Source organism: Arachis hypogaea, chromosome 20, assembly GCF_003086295.3.
Source record: "Arachis hypogaea cultivar Tifrunner chromosome 20, arahy.Tifrunner.gnm2.J5K5, whole genome shotgun sequence".
Taxonomy (NCBI): Eukaryota; Viridiplantae; Streptophyta; class Magnoliopsida; order Fabales; family Fabaceae; genus Arachis; species Arachis hypogaea.
This window is the reverse complement of record NC_092055.1, coordinates 19,729,453-19,754,355: the sequence shown is the minus strand read 5'-3', so window position 1 is coordinate 19,754,355 and position 24,903 is coordinate 19,729,453. Positions and strand designations below refer to the sequence as shown.

General features: G+C 30.9%; 4 protein-coding genes and 1 non-coding gene across 21 annotated transcripts; 3 read left to right on the top strand and 2 right to left on the bottom strand.

Moving 5' to 3' along the window:
- Positions 1–5,373: 5,373 nt before the first annotated feature.
- LOC112786643 (cyclin-dependent kinase F-4-like) lies at positions 5,374–6,692 on the top strand. Its single transcript, XM_025830008.3, has one exon. It carries the CDS (start codon positions 5,443–5,445, stop codon positions 6,658–6,660), a length of 1,218 nt encoding a protein of 405 aa, XP_025685793.1. The 5' UTR covers positions 5,374–5,442; the 3' UTR covers positions 6,661–6,692.
- Positions 6,693–8,291: 1,599 nt separating this feature from the next.
- Positions 8,292–12,194, bottom strand: LOC112785559 (myb family transcription factor PHL8-like). 16 transcript variants are annotated; one of them, XM_072229485.1, is made up of 11 exons: positions 12,044–12,146; positions 11,516–11,897; positions 11,361–11,415; positions 11,141–11,273; positions 10,982–11,053; positions 9,964–10,245; positions 9,573–9,703; positions 9,412–9,475; positions 9,262–9,340; positions 9,097–9,166; positions 8,292–9,025 (listed from the first exon to the last, which is right to left on the bottom strand). In XM_072229485.1, exons 4-7 carry the CDS (start codon positions 11,182–11,184, stop codon positions 9,661–9,663), a joined length of 441 nt encoding a protein of 146 aa, XP_072085586.1. In that variant the 5' UTR covers positions 11,185–11,273; positions 11,361–11,415; positions 11,516–11,897; positions 12,044–12,146; the 3' UTR covers positions 8,292–9,025; positions 9,097–9,166; positions 9,262–9,340; positions 9,412–9,475; positions 9,573–9,660. The 16 variants fall into 16 exon arrangements, with proteins under 16 accessions (XP_072085586.1, XP_072085591.1, XP_072085588.1 ...); XM_072229490.1 differs by having other exon boundaries at positions 8,292–9,019; XM_072229487.1 differs by having other exon boundaries at positions 11,366–11,415.
- Positions 12,195–14,930: 2,736 nt separating this feature from the next.
- LOC112786655 (cyclin-dependent kinase F-4-like) lies at positions 14,931–16,217 on the top strand. The gene has a single exon (XM_025830018.3). It carries the CDS (start codon positions 14,970–14,972, stop codon positions 16,215–16,217), a length of 1,248 nt encoding a protein of 415 aa, XP_025685803.1. The 5' UTR covers positions 14,931–14,969.
- A 5,078-nt stretch (positions 16,218–21,295) lies between these two features.
- On the bottom strand, positions 21,296–21,368 carry TRNAR-ACG (transfer RNA arginine (anticodon ACG)). Its single transcript has one exon. It is a non-coding gene; the product is annotated as a tRNA-Arg (tRNA).
- Positions 21,369–21,384: 16 nt separating this feature from the next.
- LOC112783632 (uncharacterized) lies at positions 21,385–24,784 on the top strand. 2 transcript variants are annotated; one of them, XM_025826666.3, is made up of 8 exons: positions 21,385–21,816; positions 22,035–22,594; positions 22,678–22,750; positions 23,083–23,160; positions 23,244–23,307; positions 23,936–24,023; positions 24,199–24,283; positions 24,430–24,784. In XM_025826666.3, exons 1-8 carry the CDS (start codon positions 21,709–21,711, stop codon positions 24,511–24,513), a joined length of 1,140 nt encoding a protein of 379 aa, XP_025682451.1. In that variant the 5' UTR covers positions 21,385–21,708; the 3' UTR covers positions 24,514–24,784. The 2 variants fall into 2 exon arrangements, with proteins under 2 accessions (XP_025682451.1, XP_072085580.1); XM_072229479.1 differs by having other exon boundaries at positions 24,199–24,325.
- The last annotated feature ends 119 nt before the right edge of the window (positions 24,785–24,903 follow it).

Genomic DNA, 24,903 nt, shown 5'->3' with positions numbered 1-24,903 from the left:
TACGTCCCTTACACGCGCTATATATAACTACCAAATTTAAAAGATTTGTTTCCTTCTTCGTTCTCCTTCTTTCCAAATTTGCTCGTTCTTCTTCTCGCGCGTCTTCCCCTGCTTTTTCGATCATTCTTTTCTCCTCCTTCCTCACTGGTTTGAGATTTGATTTACATATGATTACTCTGAATTTTGTTGCAGTTATTTGTATAGCATTGTGTAGCTAAATAATTCGTGAACATTGACTGTGAAACTAACGCGTGAACATAAATCTGTGGATTGAATCTAATGTATTGGTTTTGATTAATTATCTGTAATTTATAGCAGACGCTCGGGTGTAGATCAGAATTTTTTGGGTGTATTTTTGGGGAAGCGTGGGTATATTTACAGTTTATGGCTTTTTTGTTATTTTAGTTGAGTTGTTGTCGTTCGGGTGTATTAGATCAGACATGATTGGGTGTATTTTTTGTTTTTGACATGGTGTATTCTGCAGCCTCTCTCTGTTGATGACCAGTTTATTCCCAAGGTTGGAATGACCTTTACCACCCTTGAAGATGCTGAAAAAATTTACAAGAACTACGCCAAGGCTGCAGGGTTTTCTACAAGAGTTCGTAGCACAAATAGGAAGGGAAACGAGATTAAGAATCAATTGATTACATGTAGCAGAGAGGGAAAATAGAAATCTAAAATATCTCAAATATCACAGGGAACTAAGCATGTCTATTCGTCGTACAATAGAGAATAACGAGGAGGCTGGTATTAGACCAAGCAAAACTTACCAATCATTTGTTGCGGCTGCCGGGGGTCATCGCGAGTTAAATTTTATTGAAAAAGATGTGAGGAAAAACATTACGAGAGAAGTGCGAAAAGTGTGGGTGTGCTTAAAGACTCATTTGATAGGAATTGGAATGATTTTCTGCTGAATTTTGGTCTTGTGGACAGCAAGTGGCTTTCAGGTAATGTTTGTTTAAAATCTGCAGCAGAGGTGTAAATTTAATTTTTTTTCGGGTGTATTTGTAGTCTGTGTTTGGGTGTATTCTGCAGATCTCTATGAAGACCGTCATATATGAATTCCAATCTATCTGGATCACCACTTCTGGACAGAGATGAGAAGCACACAAAGGAGCGAGAGCATGCATTCTTTTGGGTATAAAAGCAGTGTTCTTTTGGGTGTATTTATGAATTTTCTTGTATTTCACATTTTACATATATATACATATATATACTTCAAAATCTTGTTTTTATGTTATAAAATACTGTTTGTTTTTTTTTTTTTTACAACAGTTTAAGGGTTTTAGGTATTAGGGTTTAGGGTTTTAGGGTTTACGGGTTAGGGGTTAAGGTTTAGGTTTTAAGTGTTTAGGGTTCAGGGTTTTAGGGATAAAGCATCAGGGGGATAGATTTTTGGGTGTATATTCAACTCTCTTTGGGTGTAAAAAATGGCAGGTTATGGGTGTATATTTGGTTTGATGTTTTCCTTCATATTATAGTACATGTAATTCATACATTTTGAATACAGGAGAGAGAGTTTAATTATTGAAAGAAATTTTACAATAAATTGGATTATAATTGAAAAATTTTTACAGCATGTGTTCAATTTGTTACAGGACTATATAACATTTACATTAATCAGTGTCAATATCCTTAGAATCTATCTGACAATTTGGTGATGCACCCTTAGCGGCGGGATGTGCATCAGGTCACCAAATCCCAAATCCCTAATAATTGATTTCTTCTCCTCGCTCATGTTTCTGAATTTCTCACTTAACAAATGTGTTGCACACTTAAGGTCTTTGATTTGCTGTAAACAAAGCAAAATTATAGTTAGATATATTTCTATTATATAAAACTGATTTCATCTAAGACATATATTTGTTCTTACATTTTTTTCAGTTTGCACCTTGAGTATTATAACTTCATTTTTTCTGGAGATTGTTGATCGAGAGTTCTATGTTGTGTTGATGGAGAGTTCTAATCTTCGCGACGAGTCCTATCTCTGCAATTTGGAATGTTGCTTGAAAATGGACGGTTTGTGTTTTTTTCGAAGGGCTTGGAGAAGTGGAAGAGTGCGCCATTAAGGAGCGCTATTTTGCGAAGAGCAACCGTTGAGTGGGGCGCGTGTAGTTTACGTTCCATTTAAAGAGAGATGAGTGTGCGTATGAATGAAGTGTGGGCTGGGAACTTGTAAAACTTGTAGGGCCTTTTTGCTTGTATGTGTAGCATGTCCGTTATAAAAAATACATTGCTAAGAGTAGTTAATAATTAATTACTTATATTTTATTATTTAACAAAAGGAAAAATATATTTTGATTAAATTAGTTAATAAATAATTATTTATAATGATATTTTTTAATAATTTATAAAAATATTTATAATTATTATTTTTTAATTTATTATTGAATGTATCTTTTATTATATTTATTATGGATATTATTAAATATACTCTTTATTTTACTTTTTATATATGTTTGCATCATAATAAATCGAATCAATTTATATCTATTTATATATTTCGGTAAATACATGGTAAATTGAATTAGAGTGTGTCAATTTATTACTTACGCTTAAGCGCATTGGTAAATCGAATTGAATTCGTTCAATTTACTAGAAAACCTAACTATGCATCGACCATGCTAATTTAAGTATGACCGTTTCGATTTACATAAATAGAAATGTCCATTAAAAATACGCACGTAATATCGGTCGAGTGATTTATGTAAATTTGAATTGGCATTAATTTATTTAAAATTTTTACCCTAAATTTATTACTTCTAAGGCGTATCCTATACTCTATTTAAAAAAAAAAAAACTATTTTTAGATTAAATAACCTAATTCACAGTTGTCTTGCATATCACTTTTGTTAAGGATAAACAATTATAATGGTATTTAAAATTTTATAATATCAACAAAAATAATTTTAAAAAGTATGAACGATAAATAGGTTTTAGGAAGATTTAAAAACGTGATAAAAATAGTTAGATATTAAATATATATATATATTTTTAAAAAAATGAAGATTAGATTTTAATATAACTTTTTATCAATATTATTAAAAAAAGAGGATTTTATCTTTAAAATTTAGTAATTTTATATCAAATATTTTTAAAATATATTATAAATGCCTAATATTCTTTTAAAAGTAAAATATTCTAGAGATCAATTTTTTGTTTTGATTTTTGTGTGTATCTTTTAAATAGTTATTTAAATATTACTACAAAAATTTAAATTAAATGTATAAATTATTGGGCAAAATGCCATATGAAACCAAATGGAAGAGGAACGAGATTCTACCAAGCAAAAAATACATGGGTCACCCAAAAACATATTTTAATGTAATTCGAATGAGGTTAGTTCAAATTAAAATAAATTAAATTCGAATTAGTCCCTATCAAAATAATTCGAAAGGATTCAATTCGAATTATGCATGAGTGGATCTAAGGAGTAATTCGAATTATATTGATTGGAACTACATGCAAACCTGACCCACACCTTCGCTCGAATTAGGCTGATTCGAACCGCCTACCATTTTGACAAGTAATCCATACAATTATTTTGATACATCAACAATTATATTTATATGGAACCAATACTAAATCAAATTCAATTAGTTCGATAATAGGAGTCTATAAAAAAAAATTACATTTTATAAAGTTTAAAAATTTTTATTATGTGATAGGTTAGTAAAAGAATACATTACAAATTTTTATAGTACTCATCATAACAATGTTTAATTTAAAAATTGTTATTTAAATTTTAGTTGTACTTATTATAAAATAAATAATTACAATAAAAAATTTTAAAAATTATAACTATATAAATATAAAATGAATTGACTAATTTAAAAAATAAATCCTTCGCATACCTACTATAAAAAAGTATGTTTAAACCTTATTATTATTATTATTATTATTATTATTATTATTATTATTATTGTAAATAATTTTATAAAATGTGAAAATTTTTTAGAAAATTTTATGAGTACTATGAAAATTTGTAAGTCAATTTATGTAAATTGATTGAGGATACTTTTTATAATACTCATGGCATCTTTGAAGGAAGTTTTATAAAAAATAAATGATTCTAATTATTTATTTTATAATGAGTACAACTAAAATTTAAATAATTTTTTTTAAATTAAACATTGTTATGATGAGTACTATAAAAATTTGTAATGTACTCTTTTTACTAAGCTATCATATAATAAAAATTTTTAAACTTTATAAAATGCAATTTTTTTCATAAACTCGTATTATCAAATTAATTGAATTCGATTTAGCATTAGTTCCATATAGATATAATTGTTGGTGTATCAAAATAATTGTATGAATTACTATCTGTTCGAATCAACCTATTTCGAATTACTACTGGTGTCAAAACGGTGGACTAGTTCGAATCAGCCTAATTCGAACTAGTATGGATCACATTTGCATGTAGTTTGAATCAATATGATTCGAATTATTCCTTGAATCCACTCTTGATTAATTCGAACTAACTTCGTTCGAATTACATAAAAATATGCTTTTTAATAATTTATGTTACATTTTTTTATTTTGGTATAATCACCTAATTTCCTCTTTTATTTGATTTAATATGACATTTTATCCTAAATTATTTGTTAAATACAAAATTATTTTACTTATAAAAAATATATTATTTATTAATTATTTTTATCATATTTTTAAATTGTATAATCTATCGCAACATAATTTATTTATGTATCATCACTACAAATAAATCAAATTGATCTCCAACCGAATTTGTAATAAATGACTTATTTTAATTATAAAATAAAAGATTGTGAACCAAACAAATTTTATGTTTTTAAATTGATCATACTAAATATTTTATAATAATTTAATGATGATAAATTTTATAATTTTAATTTTGTTTCTAGTTTTTGAAACATCTTATAAATATCTTATCTTATCTTATAGTATTTTTAGTGTCTAATCATAATTAAATTTTTTTCATAAAAATATCACATTTCTTTCGTCTTATCATCATAGGTTGTCTTCATTTTTTTTTCCTTGTTTTTTCCTTTTTTTTTAAAGCAACCATTATAATTATAATGATCGTTGTAATAGTTGTAGTTATAGTTGTTAGAAAATAATTAAGATCAATAATTAATTAGCATATTATTTAATATATCTGAATCTTTATCTTTGAATTTAATATATCTGAATCTTTATCTTTGAATTTTAAAAAAAGATAAAAAAAAAAAGATTTGGGTCTATTAATAAATAAGGCTGTGCATCCCTTCCATCAGATAGTTTCTTCTTCCATGCCCTGTTTTGCTACGAAAGAAAATTGATGGTGGATTTTGCTGGATCAGCGGTCATCTGTTAATAACTTATATACCTCTGAGCATTATCTGCGATAGATAAACGCCATCTATCATTTGTGTTTTTGTTTAAATAAAGAAAGAGCTGATTTGTATTTTCACGGGAACAATGGAGAGGTACAAGTTAATTAAGGAAGTTGGTGATGGATCGTTTGGGAGTGTTTGGAGAGCTATTAATAAGCAAACTGGAGAAGTTGTTGCAATTAAAATAATGAAGAAGAACTATTACTCTTGGGAGGAGTGTGTAAACCTGAGAGAAGTCAAGTCACTAAGACAAATGAACCACCCAAATATTGTGAAGCTAAAGGAAGTTATTCTAGAAAGCGAAATTCTGTACTTTGTTTTTGAGTACATGGAATGCAACCTGTACCAACTTATGAAAGACAGGGAGAAGATGTTTTCTGAGGGTGAAGTTAGGAATTGGTGTTTTCAAGTTTTCCAAGGTCTTGCTTATATGCATCAGCGTGGATACTTCCACCGTGATCTGAAGCCTGAGAACTTGCTGGTTATCAAGGATATCATAAAAATTGCTGATCTTGGCCTAGCACGTGAGATCAGTTCAGAACCACCCTACACTGATTATGTCTCCACACGCTGGTATCGTGCTCCTGAAGTGCTACTTCAATCTTATGTGTATAGCTCCAAAGTTGACATGTGGGCAATGGGTGCTATAATGGCTGAACTATTGTCTCTTCGTCCTCTTTTCCCTGGTGCCAGTGAAGCGGATGAGATCTACAAAATATGCGGTGTGATAGGCAGCCCAACTATTGAATCATGGGCTGATGGGCTGAAACTTGCAAGGGATATAAACTATGAGTTCCCACAACTTGCTGGTGTGCATCTTTCGGCACTGATACCATCTGCGAGTGACGATGCAGTCAGCCTTATCAGGTCGCTTTGCTCATGGGATCCCTGCAAGAGGCCAACAGCTGCACAGGCCCTTCAACATCCCTTTTTCCGGACTTGTTTTTACGTTCCTCCATCCCTTCGTACTAGAGCAGTGTCGAGAACTCCTCCATCTCAGCAAGGGGTTAGGAGATATTCTAGCATGTTACCTAATTCAAAGCTCACCAATAACTTCTCTTCTCCGAAATTACATCTTCCTTTAGCTTTGGATACGGTGAATCAGAATGAAAGTAAGAATGAGAAGTCCATGAATACTGTTCAACAATCAAAATATCGACAGCCTGGAAAGGAAAGCCCAACTTCTATGAATCTTGGTAGCCGCCCAACTCCAATGAAGGATGGAGTTAATTGGATTTCTGAATCTGGAAACTTCATGCTGAGAGCTGCACAGCCGATCCTCACCGGAAGAATTTTCAGTTAAAAGGTTGCTGGATGAGGATTGCGTTACCGTTACCGTTATTGACGTTTTGTAATTAAGAAAACAATTAGTTATGAAAGAACAAAACGTCATTAACATTTTGTAACAAAAAAATATTATTTTAACTATTAAAACACAATATTTTGTTGTTAAAAAATATTATTTTAATTATTAAAACACAAAATGTTATTGGCGTTTTGTAAATGGCCTTAGTAATGTTTAATATATAATTTGGTTTATTATGGACGATTTCACATCTAATAATACAATATAAAAAAGAAAAAGTTTGATGTTATTTTATATATATAAATAAAATATTTTTCTATTCCTAAAAAAGTATAAAATAAAAATAAAAATATAATATCATATAATAAATATTTAGATATGTTAAATAGTATTAATTGATCTAATTAATTCTAATTATATTCTAATAATATTGAAGGTGATTAGAAAAGAAGAAAAATAAAAAAATAATACTAAAAAGAAATTGAATATTTTTTTAATAAAATATTTTAATTTTACTAGATGATAAAAAATAAACTGAAATAAGATATTTGACATAAAATATGACGTTTTAAATATTAAAAATAAAATTAAAATTATATTTTATTCTTAATAATATATAATTATATGAGTAAAGTATTATTTTTAATCATAAAATATTTAAGTACCGATCATTCTAATAATGAAATATGTAAACTAAATCGTTATCTATCAAGGATTTAGTTAGTTTGAGAAACTACTCAAAATTGATAGTTTATTGAATAATTTTGTCTAACTAACCCAATATTTGATATACATCATAAAAATTTATATTTTTTATGGTTAAAATTAGCAATGCTCAAATTATTTATGATTGTTTGATTAGAAATGGGACATAAATATATTATTTTAATAAAAAATTATATAATTGATTAAAAATATTAAAAAATTCAAATTTATTAAGCAAAAAAAAAAACGTGAAATTGGTTAAAAACTAATTTAATTTAGAGATAATATTCAATTTGATCATTCAACTTATATGCGAGCCTCAATTTACTCTCTAAAATTTTAATTATCTCTATTTAGTCTTCAAACTTTGCAAATGTGACTTATGTTAGTCCCTAGCACTACAACATTTTGGAATTGAGACAATATTTAAAAAGTGTTGCCTAAAAGTTGATAAAAGGTTGCCTTTGATCTATAGCAACGTTTTGGGACTTGAGGCAACGTTTTTGGGGGCCTTGCAGATGCGGCCGTTGCCTTAGGTCAAGGCAACGCTTTTTTGCTTCAAAAGCAACGCTTCTGAAAACAACTCTTTAAAAGCGTTGCTTATTCTTTAAAATAGACAACGCTTTTAAACTATATTTTAGGCATAGCCTGTTCTTTTAGCTGTCATGCTTCAGCTACTAGTAAAAAGCGTTGCCTATTCTTCTAAATATGCAATACTTTGAAGTGTTGCCTATTGTTTAGAATATGCAACACGTTGAAATGTTGCCTATTTATTTGAATTTGCAACCTGTTAAAAGTGTTGCCTATCAGTTTGATATGCAACCCATATAAGTATTGCCTCTAAACTAAATATGCAATCATTGAAAGGTTGTCTTTTTAGCTAAAAATAAGGGTTGTTTTTGCAGTAAAAATATAAAGAAGACATATGTAATCATTTTATTTTAATTATTAAATAAATTTGTACACAACAAAATTCAAAAAAGAGATAAAACCTTAATAACTAATGAAATTCTAATTAAAATAGATATTAAAAGTTTCAACTAGCATTTTAAATACATATATTCATGTTTGCCAATAAATCTTATAACAATTTGTTGAAGATAATTAGGATGCTTGGTTTAAAACTCATCAGAACCAAAAACAGAGGAAGCTTTCCACTTTTGAAGCTCACTTCATTTGTATGCTAAAGAAGATGATTGGGGTTCTTTTCACTCTTTCTCTGACCCTAATTCAAGTCAATTATATCTGACACTAATTCAGATCTGCTCATCTTTGATGGCTGATCAACACAGTAGCTTGAACTCCTCTTTCTCCTAATAATAGATTCATCTTCTTGTTCCTTAGATTATTTGAGGAGTGGCAACAATTCAAGTGAAGCAGTATTAGTAGTGTTAGTACTATTAGGCCTTTGATCCATTGAGCTTTCAGAAGATGTCAAAGAACTTTCAATTTCAAGTGAACACATGGTTCCTCTGTTCTGTTTCTTCTGCCCACAGCTCTAACTGAACCCTCCTCTTGTTTCTGTCAGTTCCAAAATTGGAGGAGATCCCGGGCTGCCATTGTTGATCATTCCTGCAAGTGTTTCTTGTGCCTTGTGTAGTACTGATTGCAAGTACTTCCCTTGTGCTTCAATCTTAAGCTGCAAATGTCTCTGCAGCTGAAAAATCATTATCCATATTGATCTTTAACATATCCTTATTATGCTTCAATTTTAATTTAGCTACCTACCTCAATTTGCTCATAAAGTTTCTTCTGAACTTCCATTTGCATTTGGAGAGCCTCAGCAATTCGCATGCTTCTGTTGAACACAATATTTGATCAATGAAATTTTTAATACCAATTACAAAAGCATTCAACTAGTTTGATCAATTTTCTAACTATTATAATTATTACTCAGTCATCTCATTCTGTGTTCCAATAGTTTCTTCCCTGCTGCTACAAGGACCTTCACTGTTGTTCATTTCTCTGCAATCTGCACCAACGGAGAAAAATGATCATTCATCAGAACAAGTTATAATAACTGAGAAACCATAACCAAGTTACCTTCATGTTTGTTGTTGCCAGAACAGATTTCAAGTTGTGGTTGGCTTTTTCCAAGTCTATATTTCTGCAATGACCAGAAAAACACAGAAAATATGTTGGTAAAAGAAAAGAAGTCCATGATATTCGGAATGAGTGAAAGCAAGAAGAATAAAGGGAAATGCCTGTAAATGGCTCGAGATGAATTTGCAAATATTGTAGCCATGAAAGCAAGAAGTGAACGTAATTGGAAGTATGGCGAAAAACTTAGCGCTAACTCAATTGAACTGAAAGAATTCCCAGCCAACTCCAACACCTACAATAACAATGAATCCACTGTTAAATTTCCAAATTGAGATTCCACCAACAATAATTAAATTCCAAGCCCTAAAATTGCCATCATTTAGTGATTAAAGCAGAGGCAGATAAATATATCATAACAATGAAACATTGTAGTGATTTTACAAGACCAGAATTAATTAAGCAGTAATTTCTCATCAAAGAAGAAAAAATTGCAGAACCAAAATTTCTCATCAACTTCAGCCATAAAAAAATAGAACAGAGCAAGGAGCCTACCTGTGATGCACCACGGCGGTGCAGAGCAGATCAGCACCCAGCCAGGAGCCAAGAAGACGCCGAGAGCAGAAGGCGACGAGAAAATTGGAAGCGAGAAGACCAAAAATCAGAAGCTTCAAATGTGAGCAGCGATGAACAGATGGCGACACGAGCAGGGACGAACCCAACGGCGAGGCGAGGCAAGCAGCGACGAACACGATGGAAACGCCAACAGCGACGAACCCAAAATGCAGAGAGAAGTAACCAACACAGTGCGAAGAACAGAGAGAGAGGTTTAAGGTCCTTCCATTAAGAAGAAAGCAACAAGATAAGATGAACTATGTTGAAAATTAAACAGAAATGAATGATGATCATCAGATAAATATGCTCAAAAATCTCAAAGACCTTTTATATCTGAATTAATTATTAGTTCCACAATATAGTGAGAAGCACAATTATTCTAACCAATTTCATTTTCTATATATCTCATATACCAAATATCCATTAGGGACATGCAAACAAATCCAAACAAGCACTTACAAAACCTACACTCTTTGACTATAGCATTGGAACTAACTAACACAGATAAAATAGTTACAACTTATAATATTTACAGTATAGCAACAAGGTGCAGAACAAGCTAATAAAGATAACACCTAAAATTAATTATAATTAAAATCAAACAATTCATGAAGCAAGGCTTAATCTCAATTTGCTTAACAAAACAACAACTGAGTAAGAAATACCTAGTGATAGAAAGACCAAATTAGACACAGCTCTTTAGCATACATACATCAAAACCTAAACACAAAAAGTAAGCACTCAAAATTTACAAAACACAGCTCCTATTTAGTTTCTGGTTTTCTCTTTTTGTTTTAACCTTTAGTTTCTTTTAGTGTTTCAGAAGCTTCAAAGGGCCAATAAGTATGCAAGCTTGAACTAGTTTGGTACTAATGAGAATGACAGTGATGCAACTCCTTGTTATTCCTAAAATAATGCAGAGGTTTCTAGAATAAATATTATACACAAAATAAAGTACCTGAAGATTATCATCTGCACTGCCTTCTTGTTCCATTTTGATAATGGCTTGCTACAACTCCACCTTCCTTTCCTAATATGCATAAAAAAATGGTTAAGCGATGCAGTGAAATGTCATATTTGCAGAGAAATATGGACAAGGCATGCCAATTAACCCTACCTTTTACTATTTGCCAAATAATAATGCAAATTTCTATATATCATGAAATTTAGCTTCTTCAGCAATCAATTTGGATGTTATTTCCACTACAATGTTTGTACTTCTCCTCATATTTCTTGCTTAACAACTCTGCCTGTAAAATAGCAGCAACTGAGAGTTTATTCTTCCAATTTCTTCAACTTAAAATTAAATGACATATTTAAAGACAAAAGGAACATACCTCACATTTATCTGCAGATGGCCTTTCTGTAATCTAATTGAGTTACATGAAATTCCTGAAACATTAAGGAAAAGAAAAACAAGGTCACATTTCTCTCTATTTTTGCATAAGTAGCTACTTCTCCTAATTTAGAATACGAAGGAGTGGAGCAGAACTCAGCGCGAGAGAACGAAGAACAAGGTGCGAGCAGAAGAACATGGTGGAGCAAAGCAAAACTCGACGCGAGGAGAAGAACACGGCGGAGTAGAGCAGAACTCGGCGGAGCAGAGAGAAACACAGAATGCTCGCATCAGTGTTGTGAAATTGGGGAAATTGTGTTAGGGTTGGGGTTAGGGATTTAGGGTTATTCATGATTTTGATTCTGAACGCCGTCCAAGCGTTCGTCTGGGAGAGATCAGAGACCAACGCTCCTCCGCAATCAACCATGAAACTCACACGCGCCGCCCGAGCAAGCCTCCATGGAGGTGGCGCATCCACTCGAAAGAACCTTCCAGGACAGACTCGAAGGCTCGATCCCTAACGGCGGTGAAGAAATCGCTGAATTCGGTAACAAACGAGGTAAATCGAAGCGAGCCACAACATGAACAAAGCATATGAGATCGAATTTCGCTCCTCGAACCACAGTAACAGCAGCAGCAGCAAGAGAAAGCAACAACAACAACAACAGAGAAGAAGAAGCTTACCGTGATTTCGATTACGCGCAGGAGGAAGACTATCACGATTTAGTAACAGGAGTGAACAAGGTGATGAATGTATGTTGTGTTGTGCTGTGCTGCTTAAAATATTGAGAGGGAAGAGTAAAATTTTAATAGAAAATATTGAATTATTTTAGGCATTATAATGAGAAGTCTATTAAAAATTTAAAAGCCTCGAGTAGGGACGGATTTTTACTCTATTCAATCCTGCCGTACAATCATCTGTATAGAATTCGCCCCGTTTTTATCCGTAGATAGTAAAATATAACTCTAACTCGCTTATGCGGGTACCCGTTCTGTCCCGCCGTCCCTATAATTATTAAAATCTAATAAATAAAATTAAATTTCAAAATTTATATAACTATCATCACATACATAACATAAATTAAAATAAAAATTTAAATATAATACAATATTATTAATTATTTACTAATTATTTTATATATATTGTGCATATTATATATTAAAATTATATAAATAATATATATAGAGGGTTGAGTATTACCTAAATCCGACCCCGTCCCGCCTCTCCTAAGAACCTGCCCCGCTAAAAACTCGTTTCGGTGCTTACCCGCCCCCAAACGATTAGGGGAGGGGTGGGTACCCACAGATTCAGGTGCTATTGCTATCCCTATATATGAAGACGGTAAGCGTTGTTTGATTAATTTATTAAAGTAACGCTTTTTATATGTTTTCTTATGACTTGTTAGTTAATAAAGAGTTACAATAGCTTTATTCTTTTGCAATAAATTTTAAAAATTATTTTTGATCATTATAGACAACATTTTTTAAATATTATCTGTATTACATGTTGTAATAGTTAAAAAATGTTGTAGTAGAAAATTAGCCTAAGAACTAACGTAAGTCACATTTGCAAAGTTTGAAAACTAAATAGAAATTATTAAAATTTTAGGGACTAAATTGAGGCTCGCATATAAATTGAATGACCAAATTGAATATTATCTCTAAATTAAATTAGTTTTTGAACCAATTTCACGTTTTTTTTTTCTTAATAAATTTGAATATTTTTAATATTTTTAATCAATTATATAATTTTTTTATTAAAATAATATATTTACGTACTATTTCTAATCAAACAATCATAAATAATTTGAACATTGCTAATTTTAACCATAAAAAATATAAATTTTAAATTTAATTATTATGTATTCTAACATATTAAGATTTATTTTAATAAATGCTCAACAAATCATTAAAAATTTAACTTTATAACCTTACCAAAGAAGTTTTCTAATTAAAAATTTTAACTTTATCAAATTTATCTTATTTAATATTTATTAATTATAACAATAATTAGTAAATGTGAAATAAAATAAATTTGAACTATTTTAACTGATTTTCGTTATCATTTAAACATTATTATTATAAAATAAAAGGTGCATTATAAAAATAATTACATAATGTATACACAAAAGTTATATAAATTATATGTGTGTTATTTGTGGAAAATCCATGACTAAGATTAGTTAATAATTAATTACTTATATTTATTTACCAAAAAGACAAAAATACATTTTGATTAAATTAGTTAATAAATAATTATTTATAATTTATAATGAGATTTTTAATAATTTATAAAAAATATTTATAATTATTTTTTAATTTTTTATTGATTTGTACTCTTTATCGTATTTATTATAGGTATTATCAAATGTACTTTTTATTGTACTCTTTATATACGTTTGCACTACAGTAAATCGAATTGGAATGTGTCCAATTTTCGTTACATGCATTGGTAAATCGAATTGAACTCGTTCGATTTATTAAGAAACCTAACCATGCAGTCAAGAAACAATAGCTTAAATGACATAGTCTCTCCATACTCAATTAAAAAGTTGATAAAAAAAAAAAAAACTAACCATGCACACATGAATTGAATCACTCATTCGTTCGATTTACATGTATTCCTATTAAATCGGATTCAATTTACTATCAACGATACTAATTTGAGTATGGCTATTTCGATTTATATAAAATTATCTATTAGGACATGCATATAACCTTTTTTTTAAATAATTTACGTAAATTTGAGTTGACATTGTTTTATTTAAGTTTTTTACCCTAGATTTATTACTTCTAAGGCATATCCCATATTTTAATTACAACAAAAATATTTTTAGATTAAATAACATGATTCACAATTGTCTTGCATATAACTTTTGTTAAGGATAAACAATTATAATGGTATTTAAAATTTTATAATATCAACAAAGATAATTTAAAAAAGTACGAACGATAAATGGGTTTTAGAAAGATTTTAAAAAATGATAAAAATAGTTAAATATTAAATATATATACTTTTTTAAAAAAATAAAGATTAGATTTTGATATATTTTTTGTAAATATTATTAAAGAAAGAAGAGTTTTTATTTTTAAAATTTAGTAATTTTATGTCAAATAATTTTTAAAGGATATTATATTTGTTTGGACGTTATTAAATTAATAAAAATAATTTTTTTAATTTTTTTTAGTTTTTAGTGTATTTAAAAAAAAATTTATAGTAAAAATAAAAGTATTAGAAAAATAAAAAAATATCTTTTTTTGAGAAGTTACAATTTATATTTTTTTTAAAAGATTTTTGTTAAAAAAATTTTACATAATAAATGAATAAAAAAATATTTTTATCTTATTTTATTCAAATATAGTTGATAAATAAAAAGATATTTTTTATCTTTGAATTTTAAAAAAGATAAAAAAAAAAAGATTTGGATCTATTAATGAATAAGGCTGTGCAGCCCTTCCATCAGATAGTTTCTGCTTCCATGCCCTATTTTGCCCTATTTTGTTAATAACTTATATACCTCTGAGCATTATTTGCGATAGATAAACGCCATCTATCATTTGTGTTTTTGTTTAAATAAAGAAAGAGCTGATTTGTATTTTCACGGGAACAATGGAGAGGTACAAGTTAATTAAGGAAGTTGGTGATGGATCGTTTGGGAGTGTTTGGAGAGCTATTAATAAGCAAACTGGAGAAGTTGTTGCAATTAAAATAATGAAGAAGAACTATTACTCTTGGGAGGAGTGTGTAAACCTGAGAGAAGTCAAGTCACTAAGACAAATGAACCACCCAAATATTGTGAAGCTAAAGGAAGTTATTCTAGAAAGCGAAATTCTGTACTTTGTTTTTGAGTACATGGAATGCAACCTGTACCAACTTATGAAAGACAGGGAGAAGATGTTTTCTGAGGGTGAAGTTAGGAATTGGTGTTTTCAAGTTTTCCAAGGTCTTGCTTATATGCATCAGCGTGGATACTTCCACCGTGATCTGAAGCCTGAGAACTTGCTGGTTATCAAGGATATCATAAAAATTGCTGATCTTGGCCTAGCACGTGAGATCAGTTCAGAACCACCCTACACTGATTATGTCTCCACACGCTGGTATCGTGCTCCTGAAGTGCTACTTCAATCTTATGTGTATAGCTCCAAAGTTGACATGTGGGCAATGGGTGCTATAATGGCTGAACTATTGTCTCTTCGTCCTCTTTTCCCTGGTGCCAGTGAAGCGGATGAGATCTACAAAATATGCGGTGTGATAGGCAGCCCAACTATTGAATCATGGGCTGATGGGCTGAAACTTGCAAGGGATATAAACTATGAGTTCCCACAACTTGCTGGTGTGCATCTTTCGGCACTGATACCATCTGCGAGTGACGATGCAGTCAGCCTTATCAGGTCGCTTTGCTCATGGGATCCCTGCAAGAGGCCAACAGCTGCACAGGCCCTTCAACATCCCTTTTTCCGGACTTGTTTTTACGTTCCTCCATCCCTTCGTACTAGAGCAGTGTCGAGAACTCCTCCATCTCAGCAAGGGGTTAGGAGATATTCTAGCATGTTACCTAATTCAAAGCTCACCAATAACTTCTCTTCTCCGAAATTACATCTTCCTTTAGCTTTGGATACGGTGAATCAGAATGAAAGTAAGAATGAGAAGTCCATGAATACTGTTCAACAATCAAAATATCGACAGCCTGGAAAGGAAAGCCCAACTTCTATGAATCTTGGTAGCGGTACTCGAAGACATTCTATAGGACAACCCCGCCCTCCTCCAATGAAGGATGGAGTTAATTGGATTTCTGAATCTGGAGACTTCATGCTGAAAGCTGCACAGCCGATCCTCACCGGAAGAACTTTCAGTTAAAAGGTTGCTGGATGAGGATTGCGTTAACGTTACCGTGGGAGAATTCTATGGTAGTCAATACTGTGACTGTTCCTAGTATCAACATTTGTGGGTTTTTTGACTTATCTGTTGACTCGAGTCCAATTTACAAAACTAGGTTTGCTTGTGTCTGATTTTAATAATGGTTTGGTATTTCCGAGTTGTTGGGACATATACACTATACAGTCGTACTGATGTTGTTGGCTAAAATTTTTATATATGAATAATTTTAACGTAAAATATAAAAATATTTGATTATTTTAGTGTTTTACACGGTTGTGTGGTAGTAACACAGAATGTTATTAATGTTTTGTAATTAAAAAAAATTTAATTACAAAAGAACAAAAGGTTAATAATATTTTGTAACAAAAAAGTATTATTTTAATTATTAAAACACAAAATATCATTAATATTTTGTTAAAAAATATTATTTTAATTATCAAAACACAAAATATTATTGACGTTTTATAAATGACCATAGCAGTATTTAATATGTAATTTAGTTTATTATAAAAGATTTTACACTTAATAATACAATATAAAAAAAAATTGATGTTGTTTTATATATATAACTAAAATGTTTTTCTTTTTCTAAAAAAAAAATATAAAATAAAAATATAATATCATATAATAAATATTTAAATATGTTAAATAATATTAATTTATCTAATTAGTTTTAATTATATTCTAACAATATTGAAGATGATTAGAAAAGAAGAGAAATAAAAAAATAATATTAAAAAAATTGAATATTTTTTTAATAAAATATTTTATTTTTACTAGATAATAAAAAAATAAATTGAAATAAGCTATTTGACATAAAATATGACAGTTTAAATATTAAAAATAAAACTAAAATTATATTTTATCCTTAATAATATATAATTATATGAGTAAAGTATTATTTTTAATCATAAAATATTTAAGTACCGACCATTTTAATAATGAAATATGTAAACTAAACCGTTACTTATCAAAGATTTAGTTAGTTTGAGAAACTACTCAAAATTGAAAATTTATTGAATAATTTTGTCTAACTAACCCAATATTTGATATACATCATACAAAATTATATTTTTTATGGTTAAAATTAGCAATGCTCAAATTATTTATGATTGTTTGATTAGAAATGGTACGTAAATATATTATTTTGATAAAAAAAAGTATATAATTGATTAAAAATATTAAAAAATTCAAATTTATTAAGCAAAAAAAATGTAAAATTGGTTAAAAACTAATTTAATTTAGAGATAATATTCAATTTGGTCATTCAACTTATATGTGAGTCTCAATTTAGTCTCTAAAATTTTAATTGTCTCTTTAAACTTTGCAAATGTGACTTACATTAGTCTCTAGGCTAATTTTTGACACACAAACGTTAATAGAACGCTGACGTGAACAGCCAAATGTCACGTTGAACTCTATAAAATGACGATGTTTTTGTTTTAGCACTCCAATAGTCCATAAAAATATCATAAGTGGTATTTATTGAAACTTTTTCTCCTAAAATAAGTAATTCGGCGTCGTTTTTGGACTATTTAAGCACCAAAACTATAATAACGTCGTTTTATAAGTTTCAGTATGACATTTGGTTGTCCATGCCAATACTTTATTTTCGTTTTTGTGCCGAAAATGGTCTCAGGGACTAATATGAGTCAGGTTTGAAAAATTTGGAGATTAAAAAAAGGCAATTGAAATTTCAGAGACTAAATTGAAGTTTGCGTATAAGTTTAGAAACCAAATTGAGTATTAACTCTTTAATTTATAATTTTTAATTTGAAAGACTCAAATAAATTATTTAGTACATATAGAGAGAGTAACTTAATTCGAGTTAAGTCTCAAAGTAGTCTTTGAAGTTGCACTCGAGCCTCAAAGTGATCCTTGAAGTTAATAATTATCCAAATTTATTCTCGAAGTTGCACTCCGGGACTCATAGTGGTCCCTAAGGCATTTTCCGTCCATTGGAAAGTTGAGCTGGACTTATTTATGTTAAAACGCCATCGTTTTATATTAAAAAAGCAGTAATCCCCTTCTTCTTCTTTAACTCTCTTCTTCAACAGATCGTAAAAAATAAAAATTAGAAACACAAAATATCACAAAAAAAAAATCAAAACAACTAAAATTAACCATTGTTCTTATATTGAAACAGGATCAACAGCAACAATCACCCAAAATATTAAAGAATAATGATTGAATAACTAAAAAAATTTAAAAAACAAAATTCACCATGGCTGAGAGAGAGAACTGTGCCAGAGAGAAGAGGTAGGCAGAGGGAGACAGGGCGGAGATGGAGGCTCGCAAGCAGCGCGACAACAAGACAAAAGCTGGCTAGCGGCGCAATGATGACAAAAAAGGTTGAGACTTTGTGCTCTATCTCTGCCTTTACTGTGTTTGAGTGTGAGATACTAGGATAAGGTGGGGAATGAGCAGGCGGCACTAAAATAGAGGCCGGCGAAAAACGGCGACATCGAGTGTTGAGGAGAGCTCTTGTGAGTGTGAGAGTATGTTGAGGAGGGAGAGGGCGTCAAGTTGGGAAGGATCTCAGGTTGGAGAAGTAGAAGAGGAAGCGGAAAGAAAAGGGCGTCAGGTTGGGAAAGCAGAAGGGGAAGAAAAAGGGTTGGGGGAGGAAAAGGGGACGGGTTGGGGATGGAGAAGAGGAAGGAGAAGGGGAAGGGAAAGCGGCGCAACGATGACAGAGAAGGTTGAGGCTTTGTGTTCTACCTCTATTTCTACTGTGTTTGAGTGTGAGACACTATGTTGGGATGGAAAATGAGCGGCGCGACACTAAAATAGAAGTCGACGAGAGGTAGCAACAGCGAGGGTTGATGAGAGCTCTTATAAATGTGAGAGTATGATTGGGGAAGAAAGAGGAGGGCGTCAGGTTGGGAAGGAGAAAAAAAGAGAGAAAAGACTTCAGGTTGGGAAAGCAGAAGAGAAAAGAAAAGAAAAAGGACGTCAGGTTAAAAAAGTAGAAGAGGAAGAAAAATGGTTGTGGGAGGAAAAGGAGACGGGTTGAAAGGTTAGGGGAGGAAAAGGGAACGAGAACGGGTTGGAAATGGAAAAAGAAAAGGGGAAGGGTTGGGGGAGGAAAAGAGAACAGGTTGGGAATGGAAATAGGAATGGAGAAGGGAGAGGGAACGGGAACGGATTGGGAATGAGAGAGAAGACGGATTTTTTATGTTTTTTTTTTTTAAATGACGTCGTTTTAAGATTTTAATAAACGAAAAACGTTTTAAAGATTAATATGAGTCTTAAAGTGTAAGTTTAAAAAATTGGATAATTATTAATTTTAAAGACTATTTTAAAGTTCGAGTGTAATTTCAGGGATCATATTGAGACTTAATTCAACTTAATTCGAAAAATTCTAGGAAGGTAACACTTTTAAAATAAAGATATTGAGAATATTGATTCAAATATAAAAGAAAAAAACAAAAAAATGTTGATCGTATAACTTGAAAGGATAACATGCAGGAGGAGACTTGGAGAAACAAGAGTGCGACACAAAGGGCCATACTACAATCACGTCATCACTTGATTATATATTACCAAATCATATTGTAAGGCATGATAATAATTGTCTACATCAAATAGCCATGGGACTCATTGGCCAATTGCCGAAACATTTTTGGTACAATTAAAATTTTTCAAATAATTTTGATATAGGGGTTTAGGAATTAAAGGGTACAAAGTAGCTACTTCTAACAATTTTGAAATAGTATTTTTCGGATATCACTTTTCAAATTTATAAGAAGTCCGTTTAAAAATAAAAATTGCTTAAAGAAATGATAATATTTTAATATTTTAATAGAAAATCAATTAAATTGTTTTATCTTGTATACTTATTTTTGAAATAATTAAAAATAATATAAAATTCAAATTAATTATAGTATTAAAATGATAAAATTTACATTTAATCTCAAAATACTATTTATTATATATGGTTTTACAAATATTAATATAGTATTTTATGAGCTTTAAAATAAAATAAAAATAAAAATCAATATTAGAGATTCTCGTATGTTTCATTATAACTTTTTTTTTTCTTTTCATGATGAGATAATATTAGTTTTAGTTTTTAAATTAAAATGTAATGGATAAAATTATTTCTTAAAACTACCACCGTCTCTTTTATAAAAACAGAATTTTCTTTTCATAATAAGATAATAGTCATTTATAAAAATAGAAAACCACCAATGATGAATATTTGGACACATATTTTTCTTTATAGAACAAAGTTGTTTTTTTGTTACATATCTCTTCTTTTTTCATGTTTCTTTATAAAAAAAAAAACATAATGTGTGGTGTACTTTTAAGTAGAAAATGCAACATTTTAGATAAAATAATAACATTTTTTAGAAAATATTATTAGAGGTAAAACAAAGTAGCATGTTATAAACTTTATTGTTTTTTCTTGGTTTTTCTGTTCGGTAGAAAAATATAGGTAGCCCATTTGAGAATTTTAAAAAATATGATTAAGGTAAATTAGTAGATCACACTTTTAGATATCAACCATAGGAGTCGTAAAACGGGTCGAATCTGTCGGGCCGCTAAACCCGTTGAAAAAGATGAGTCGAGTTAGGATTTGAAGCTCGCTAAATTAAAAAACCTGCCAAACCCGTACCGTCAAATTGGCGAATTTTGGCGGGGCGGGACGGGCCGGTCCGCCGGATCGGAGATTTTTATTTTTATTTTTTTATTAAATAAAAGAGTAATTACTATTATAAAATTAATAATTATAAAATTTTCAAACACTTATTTTTTATTTTTATTTTTTTTAATTATTAATTTTATTTATTTTATTTTACAATTTCGTATATATACTCAAATTATGTGACTTATTTTTTAAAAATAAAGATGGTTCTATTAACAAATATTATTTTGAACAATTTTATTGAAGTTAAAAATTTAAAAAAATTATATTATAATTTGACTAATTTTTATTTGTATTATATTTTTTAATTATTATTTTTGGTTAATTTTAATAAATTTTATTTAAAAAATATTAAAAAAAAAAGTCCAACGAAGTATACTGAAAAATTCCAACTTCAACTTAAACACTCCGACTCCACTGGGGATCGAACCCAGAATCTCTGGTTCCGTAGACCAGCGCCTTATCCATTGGGCCATGGAGTCTTTTCGTTATTATGTTCATTCAATATTTTAGATATTCTAAGGAGTTTAGCTGATTCAGCTGGTTCAGCCATGGCGTGCAATTCAATATAGTGTATTTGAAGTTGGGTCAATCCCCATTGAAGCTTCTGCTGCATATCCTAGTCTTCATCATCCATAGTTTGGTAACACTAGAACTTCAAAGCCAGCACCCCATCACCACCACAACCAACAAAAGCAACAACACTATTATTATTGTTGTTGTTGTTGTTGTTTCTTTTGTAGAAGCAGCTACAGGGAATGAATCAGAATCCGAAATTATTCCAATTCTATACATAAGAAAAAGGAAAAAAAAAAAAAAAGAATGGGAAAGAAGCAATCTTTGCGTAGCAAAGCTACCCAGATTGTATCTGTTATCCTGAATCCAATATCTGACTCTGACACTCTCAAACACCCTCCTCCAACACCTTCTGTAAGTTCCCCCTTTTCATTAATTATTGTTTTCTGATGTTTGTCTTAGCTTCTTGGCTTTGATGCATGCTAAAATTCAGGTCTCCAAGTACGAGGTTTATGTTTTTTCAGTTATTGTTCCTTTTCTTGCCCCTAAATTAAGTTTTGAAGGTTAATTTTCGTTTTTGTTTTTTGGCTTAAGAGTAAAGTTGAAGATGATTGATTGTTTTTGCTTCTCAGGATGAGGTAGGGGGATTAGGAGGAACAACAAGTGAACCAGAGAAACCTGAAGAGGGTAGCAATGATTTAGTTGATGGCCCTGATACCTCATCTTTCAGTGCATTTCTATATTCTTTCTTGTCTTCATCAGATGCTGGAGGAGATAATGCAAAGGTACATGGACAGAGTGATGGTAAAGGTGCTTCAGGTGATGATAATAACCCTTTACCCGATTCATCGTTGAAGGAGAATAATGGTGGAAAGAAAAGCTTGTTCTCTAGGAGTAAGCAATCACTTGGTAGAGTTATTCGCCAAGCCGCTAGGATCGGTGGATTTCGCCATCAGGGGCGAAAGGATAATAATTCCGAAATGAATTCTGATTGTCTAAATGGTTCTGGATTGAATGGTGTTGAGATGAATCATCTTTCAACTGTGAAAGGGAAAGAATCAGAGTCTGTGTCTTTGGTTGACATGCCAGAAATTTCTGAGCCGTCGATGCTCCTTTCAGACGCGATGAGAAGTACTCTCTATGCTTCTCTTCCTGCTCTTGTTCATGGAAGGAAGTGGCTGTTGCTGTACAGGTATCAAGAGATGAAGATTCATTCCAAAGCTATTGATATTTTATTATGATTTTGATTTCTTGTGTGACATTTTTTTCCTGCAGCACTTGGAGGAACGGTATATCACTTTCAACCCTTTATCGAAGAAGCATGCTTTGGCCTGGATTGAGTTTGCTGGTACCCTATAACTTTCCCTGAGCAAATTTTAATCATAAGCACACACTTCTCTATGGAGTTTGTAATGTATACTATACTGTATATGGAGTTTCAACACTAGCATTAGTTGTAGAATGGGATAGTTCATGTTTTCTACAAATTCAAGTCCCAGTTTGGAAGCCTGCAAGTCCTATATGACATTTGAGTTCTTTGCTATGGATTGAACACTCTTAATACATTTTGAATTATCAGAGATATATTCAGTATTGGAATCTTTTATTTGTAACTTGTAAGGTTAATTTCTCTTCATTTCTATCATGGATTGGTTCCAAATGTTAGTTATTCCATTTCAGGTTGTCGGAGACCGAAGAGGAGCAGTGTTTGGAAGCTTAGTTGAAGCACCTCTTAGACCATCCAACAAGAAATACCAGGTCAAACCAAAATTCATTTATCCAAAGATTATCTGATAGATTGTATCTGTTATTGTATTATCGATGACAAATATTTGGTACAGGGAACAAACAGTACATTTGTTTTCACAAGTATTTCTGGCCATCCTGTTATATATCGTCCAACAGGTATCTTCTTCCGTCCGAGTTTGAACATGTTACTCTTTCATCCTTTTTGCTGTCATAATTATATGATGCTTAGCTAGCAATCAAATCCAAGATTAATGAATCGGTGTTAGTTTTTCTTGTTATGTGGTGCATTGACATTTGAATCTATGGTGCAAACCTGAGAAATTATGCCCATGAAGATCATTAAAAGGTTAAATTTCAGGAATTGTGTGACATATGGTGAACATAATGTCATCTTTCAACTATATATAAGAACCATTTCCTATGAGCCAATGCGGAATGCTTGAGTTTACTTTTATTCAGAAATGTGAGAATGTTGTCTGCTACATTCAATGATTAGTTTGTCAATGAGAGTTGAATTTGCTCCATCATAATTTCACATTCATCCAAATATCTATGAATTGTTAAAAATAATAAAAATACCATCATGTTCAATAGTTGCCTCTAGTAGAATCTTGGAACCTTGAAATCTATTGCTAAGTCTTCAGCCTCAGCATGAGGCTTTTCTCAAATTTTGGAATACTTCTGTTTGTTTGGTTTTTCTTTTCTCTCTTTTTTTTCCCTTTCTTTTCTTTTGTTTGGTTTAGAATTCTAAATGCTAAACCCTAAACTAACCACAACATTGCAGGGTTAAACCGCTATTTCACACTATGCAACACTGAGTTCTTAGCAATTGGAGGGGGAAGTCATTTTGCGCTTTATTTGGATGGTGATCTGTAAGAACTTTCTACTTCCGTCGCTATCTCTTTGCTTAAATTGTTACTTTCACACTGCCAAAAGAAAAAAAATTGAAAAATATAAAAAGGAAGAAATGTGAACATGTCTTCAATCATATATCATCACCTTGCGTTTTTATTTAATCCCTTTCAAACTCTTGCAATATACTTGCAGATTGAATGGCTCAAGCTCGGTCTCGGAAACCTACGGAAATCCTTGCCTTGCGAATTCTCAAGATTTCGAAGTGAAGGAAGTAGAGGTGCTCATGCAACTTCTTCGATTCTTCTCACTTGCACACAATGTTACACACTCCTTCATCCTTTCTTTTTCATCTTTTCTGGTTGCTAGTTTCAAGAGACATTTATAGCTGAAGAAAACTAACTGGTCTTTCTCTCATATACACAGTTATGGGGCTTTGTGTATGCTTCAAAATATGATGAAGTACTTGCATTTAGCAGAACAGAGGCACCTGGCATCTGTCGATGGTAAATTTCGCGGAATATTTACCTGATGTGAATAAGTCAAAGAGGTTTGGACTTTGGAGCCGCATTTCATGGTGGAATTATGTTCACTTCCCCTCTTGAGCAATGCGAAGTTCGTGTACAAAGATAAAATGTTGAAGTCTTATGTATCCAATTATGTTAAAACTAACAATGTTGAAAGAAAATGTTATAACTAAGGAACGCATGTAAATACCAAAGCCTGTATATATGGAGTCCGTACACATGAAAAAGTCAGTCAATTTTGTTCAGGATACAAATTGGAGCAAATTTATGTTTTTGAGCTATTTTCAAGTAGAAATGGATCTTTTCAATTTTTTTTTATTTCAATTGATTTTGTAAAGGGTGCAAGGGTGATTTTGCACGTACAAAATTTTCT

What these genes read in the sequence shown, in the direction of transcription:
- LOC112783632 (XM_072229479.1), top strand. Translation starts at nt 21,709, where the DNA reads ATGGGAAAGAAGCAATCTTTGCGTAGCAAAGCTACCCAGATTGTATCT. An exon ending in CTTTATTTGGATGGTGATCT is followed by an intron (nt 24,024 to 24,198) that starts GTAAGAACTTTC and finishes ATATACTTGCAG; the next exon opens with ATTGAATGGCTCAAGCTCGG. An exon ending in TCTTCTCACTTGCACACAAT is followed by an intron (nt 24,326 to 24,429) that starts GTTACACACTCC and finishes TCATATACACAG; the next exon opens with TTATGGGGCTTTGTGTATGC.
- LOC112786643 (XM_025830008.3), top strand. Translation starts at nt 5,443, where the DNA reads ATGGAGAGGTACAAGTTAATTAAGGAAGTTGGTGATGGATCGTTTGGG.
- LOC112786655 (XM_025830018.3), top strand. Translation starts at nt 14,970, where the DNA reads ATGGAGAGGTACAAGTTAATTAAGGAAGTTGGTGATGGATCGTTTGGG.
- LOC112785559 (XM_072229483.1), bottom strand. Translation starts at nt 11,184, where the DNA reads ATGATATATAGAAATTTGCATTATTATTTGGCAAATAGTAAAAG. An exon ending in TATTTGGCAAATAGTAAAAG is followed by an intron (nt 11,054 to 11,140) that starts GTAGGGTTAATT and finishes TATGCATATTAG; the next exon opens with GAAAGGAAGGTGGAGTTGTA. An exon ending in ACCGCCGTGGTGCATCACAG is followed by an intron (nt 9,704 to 9,963) that starts GTAGGCTCCTTG and finishes TTGTTATTGTAG; the next exon opens with GTGTTGGAGTTGGCTGGGAA.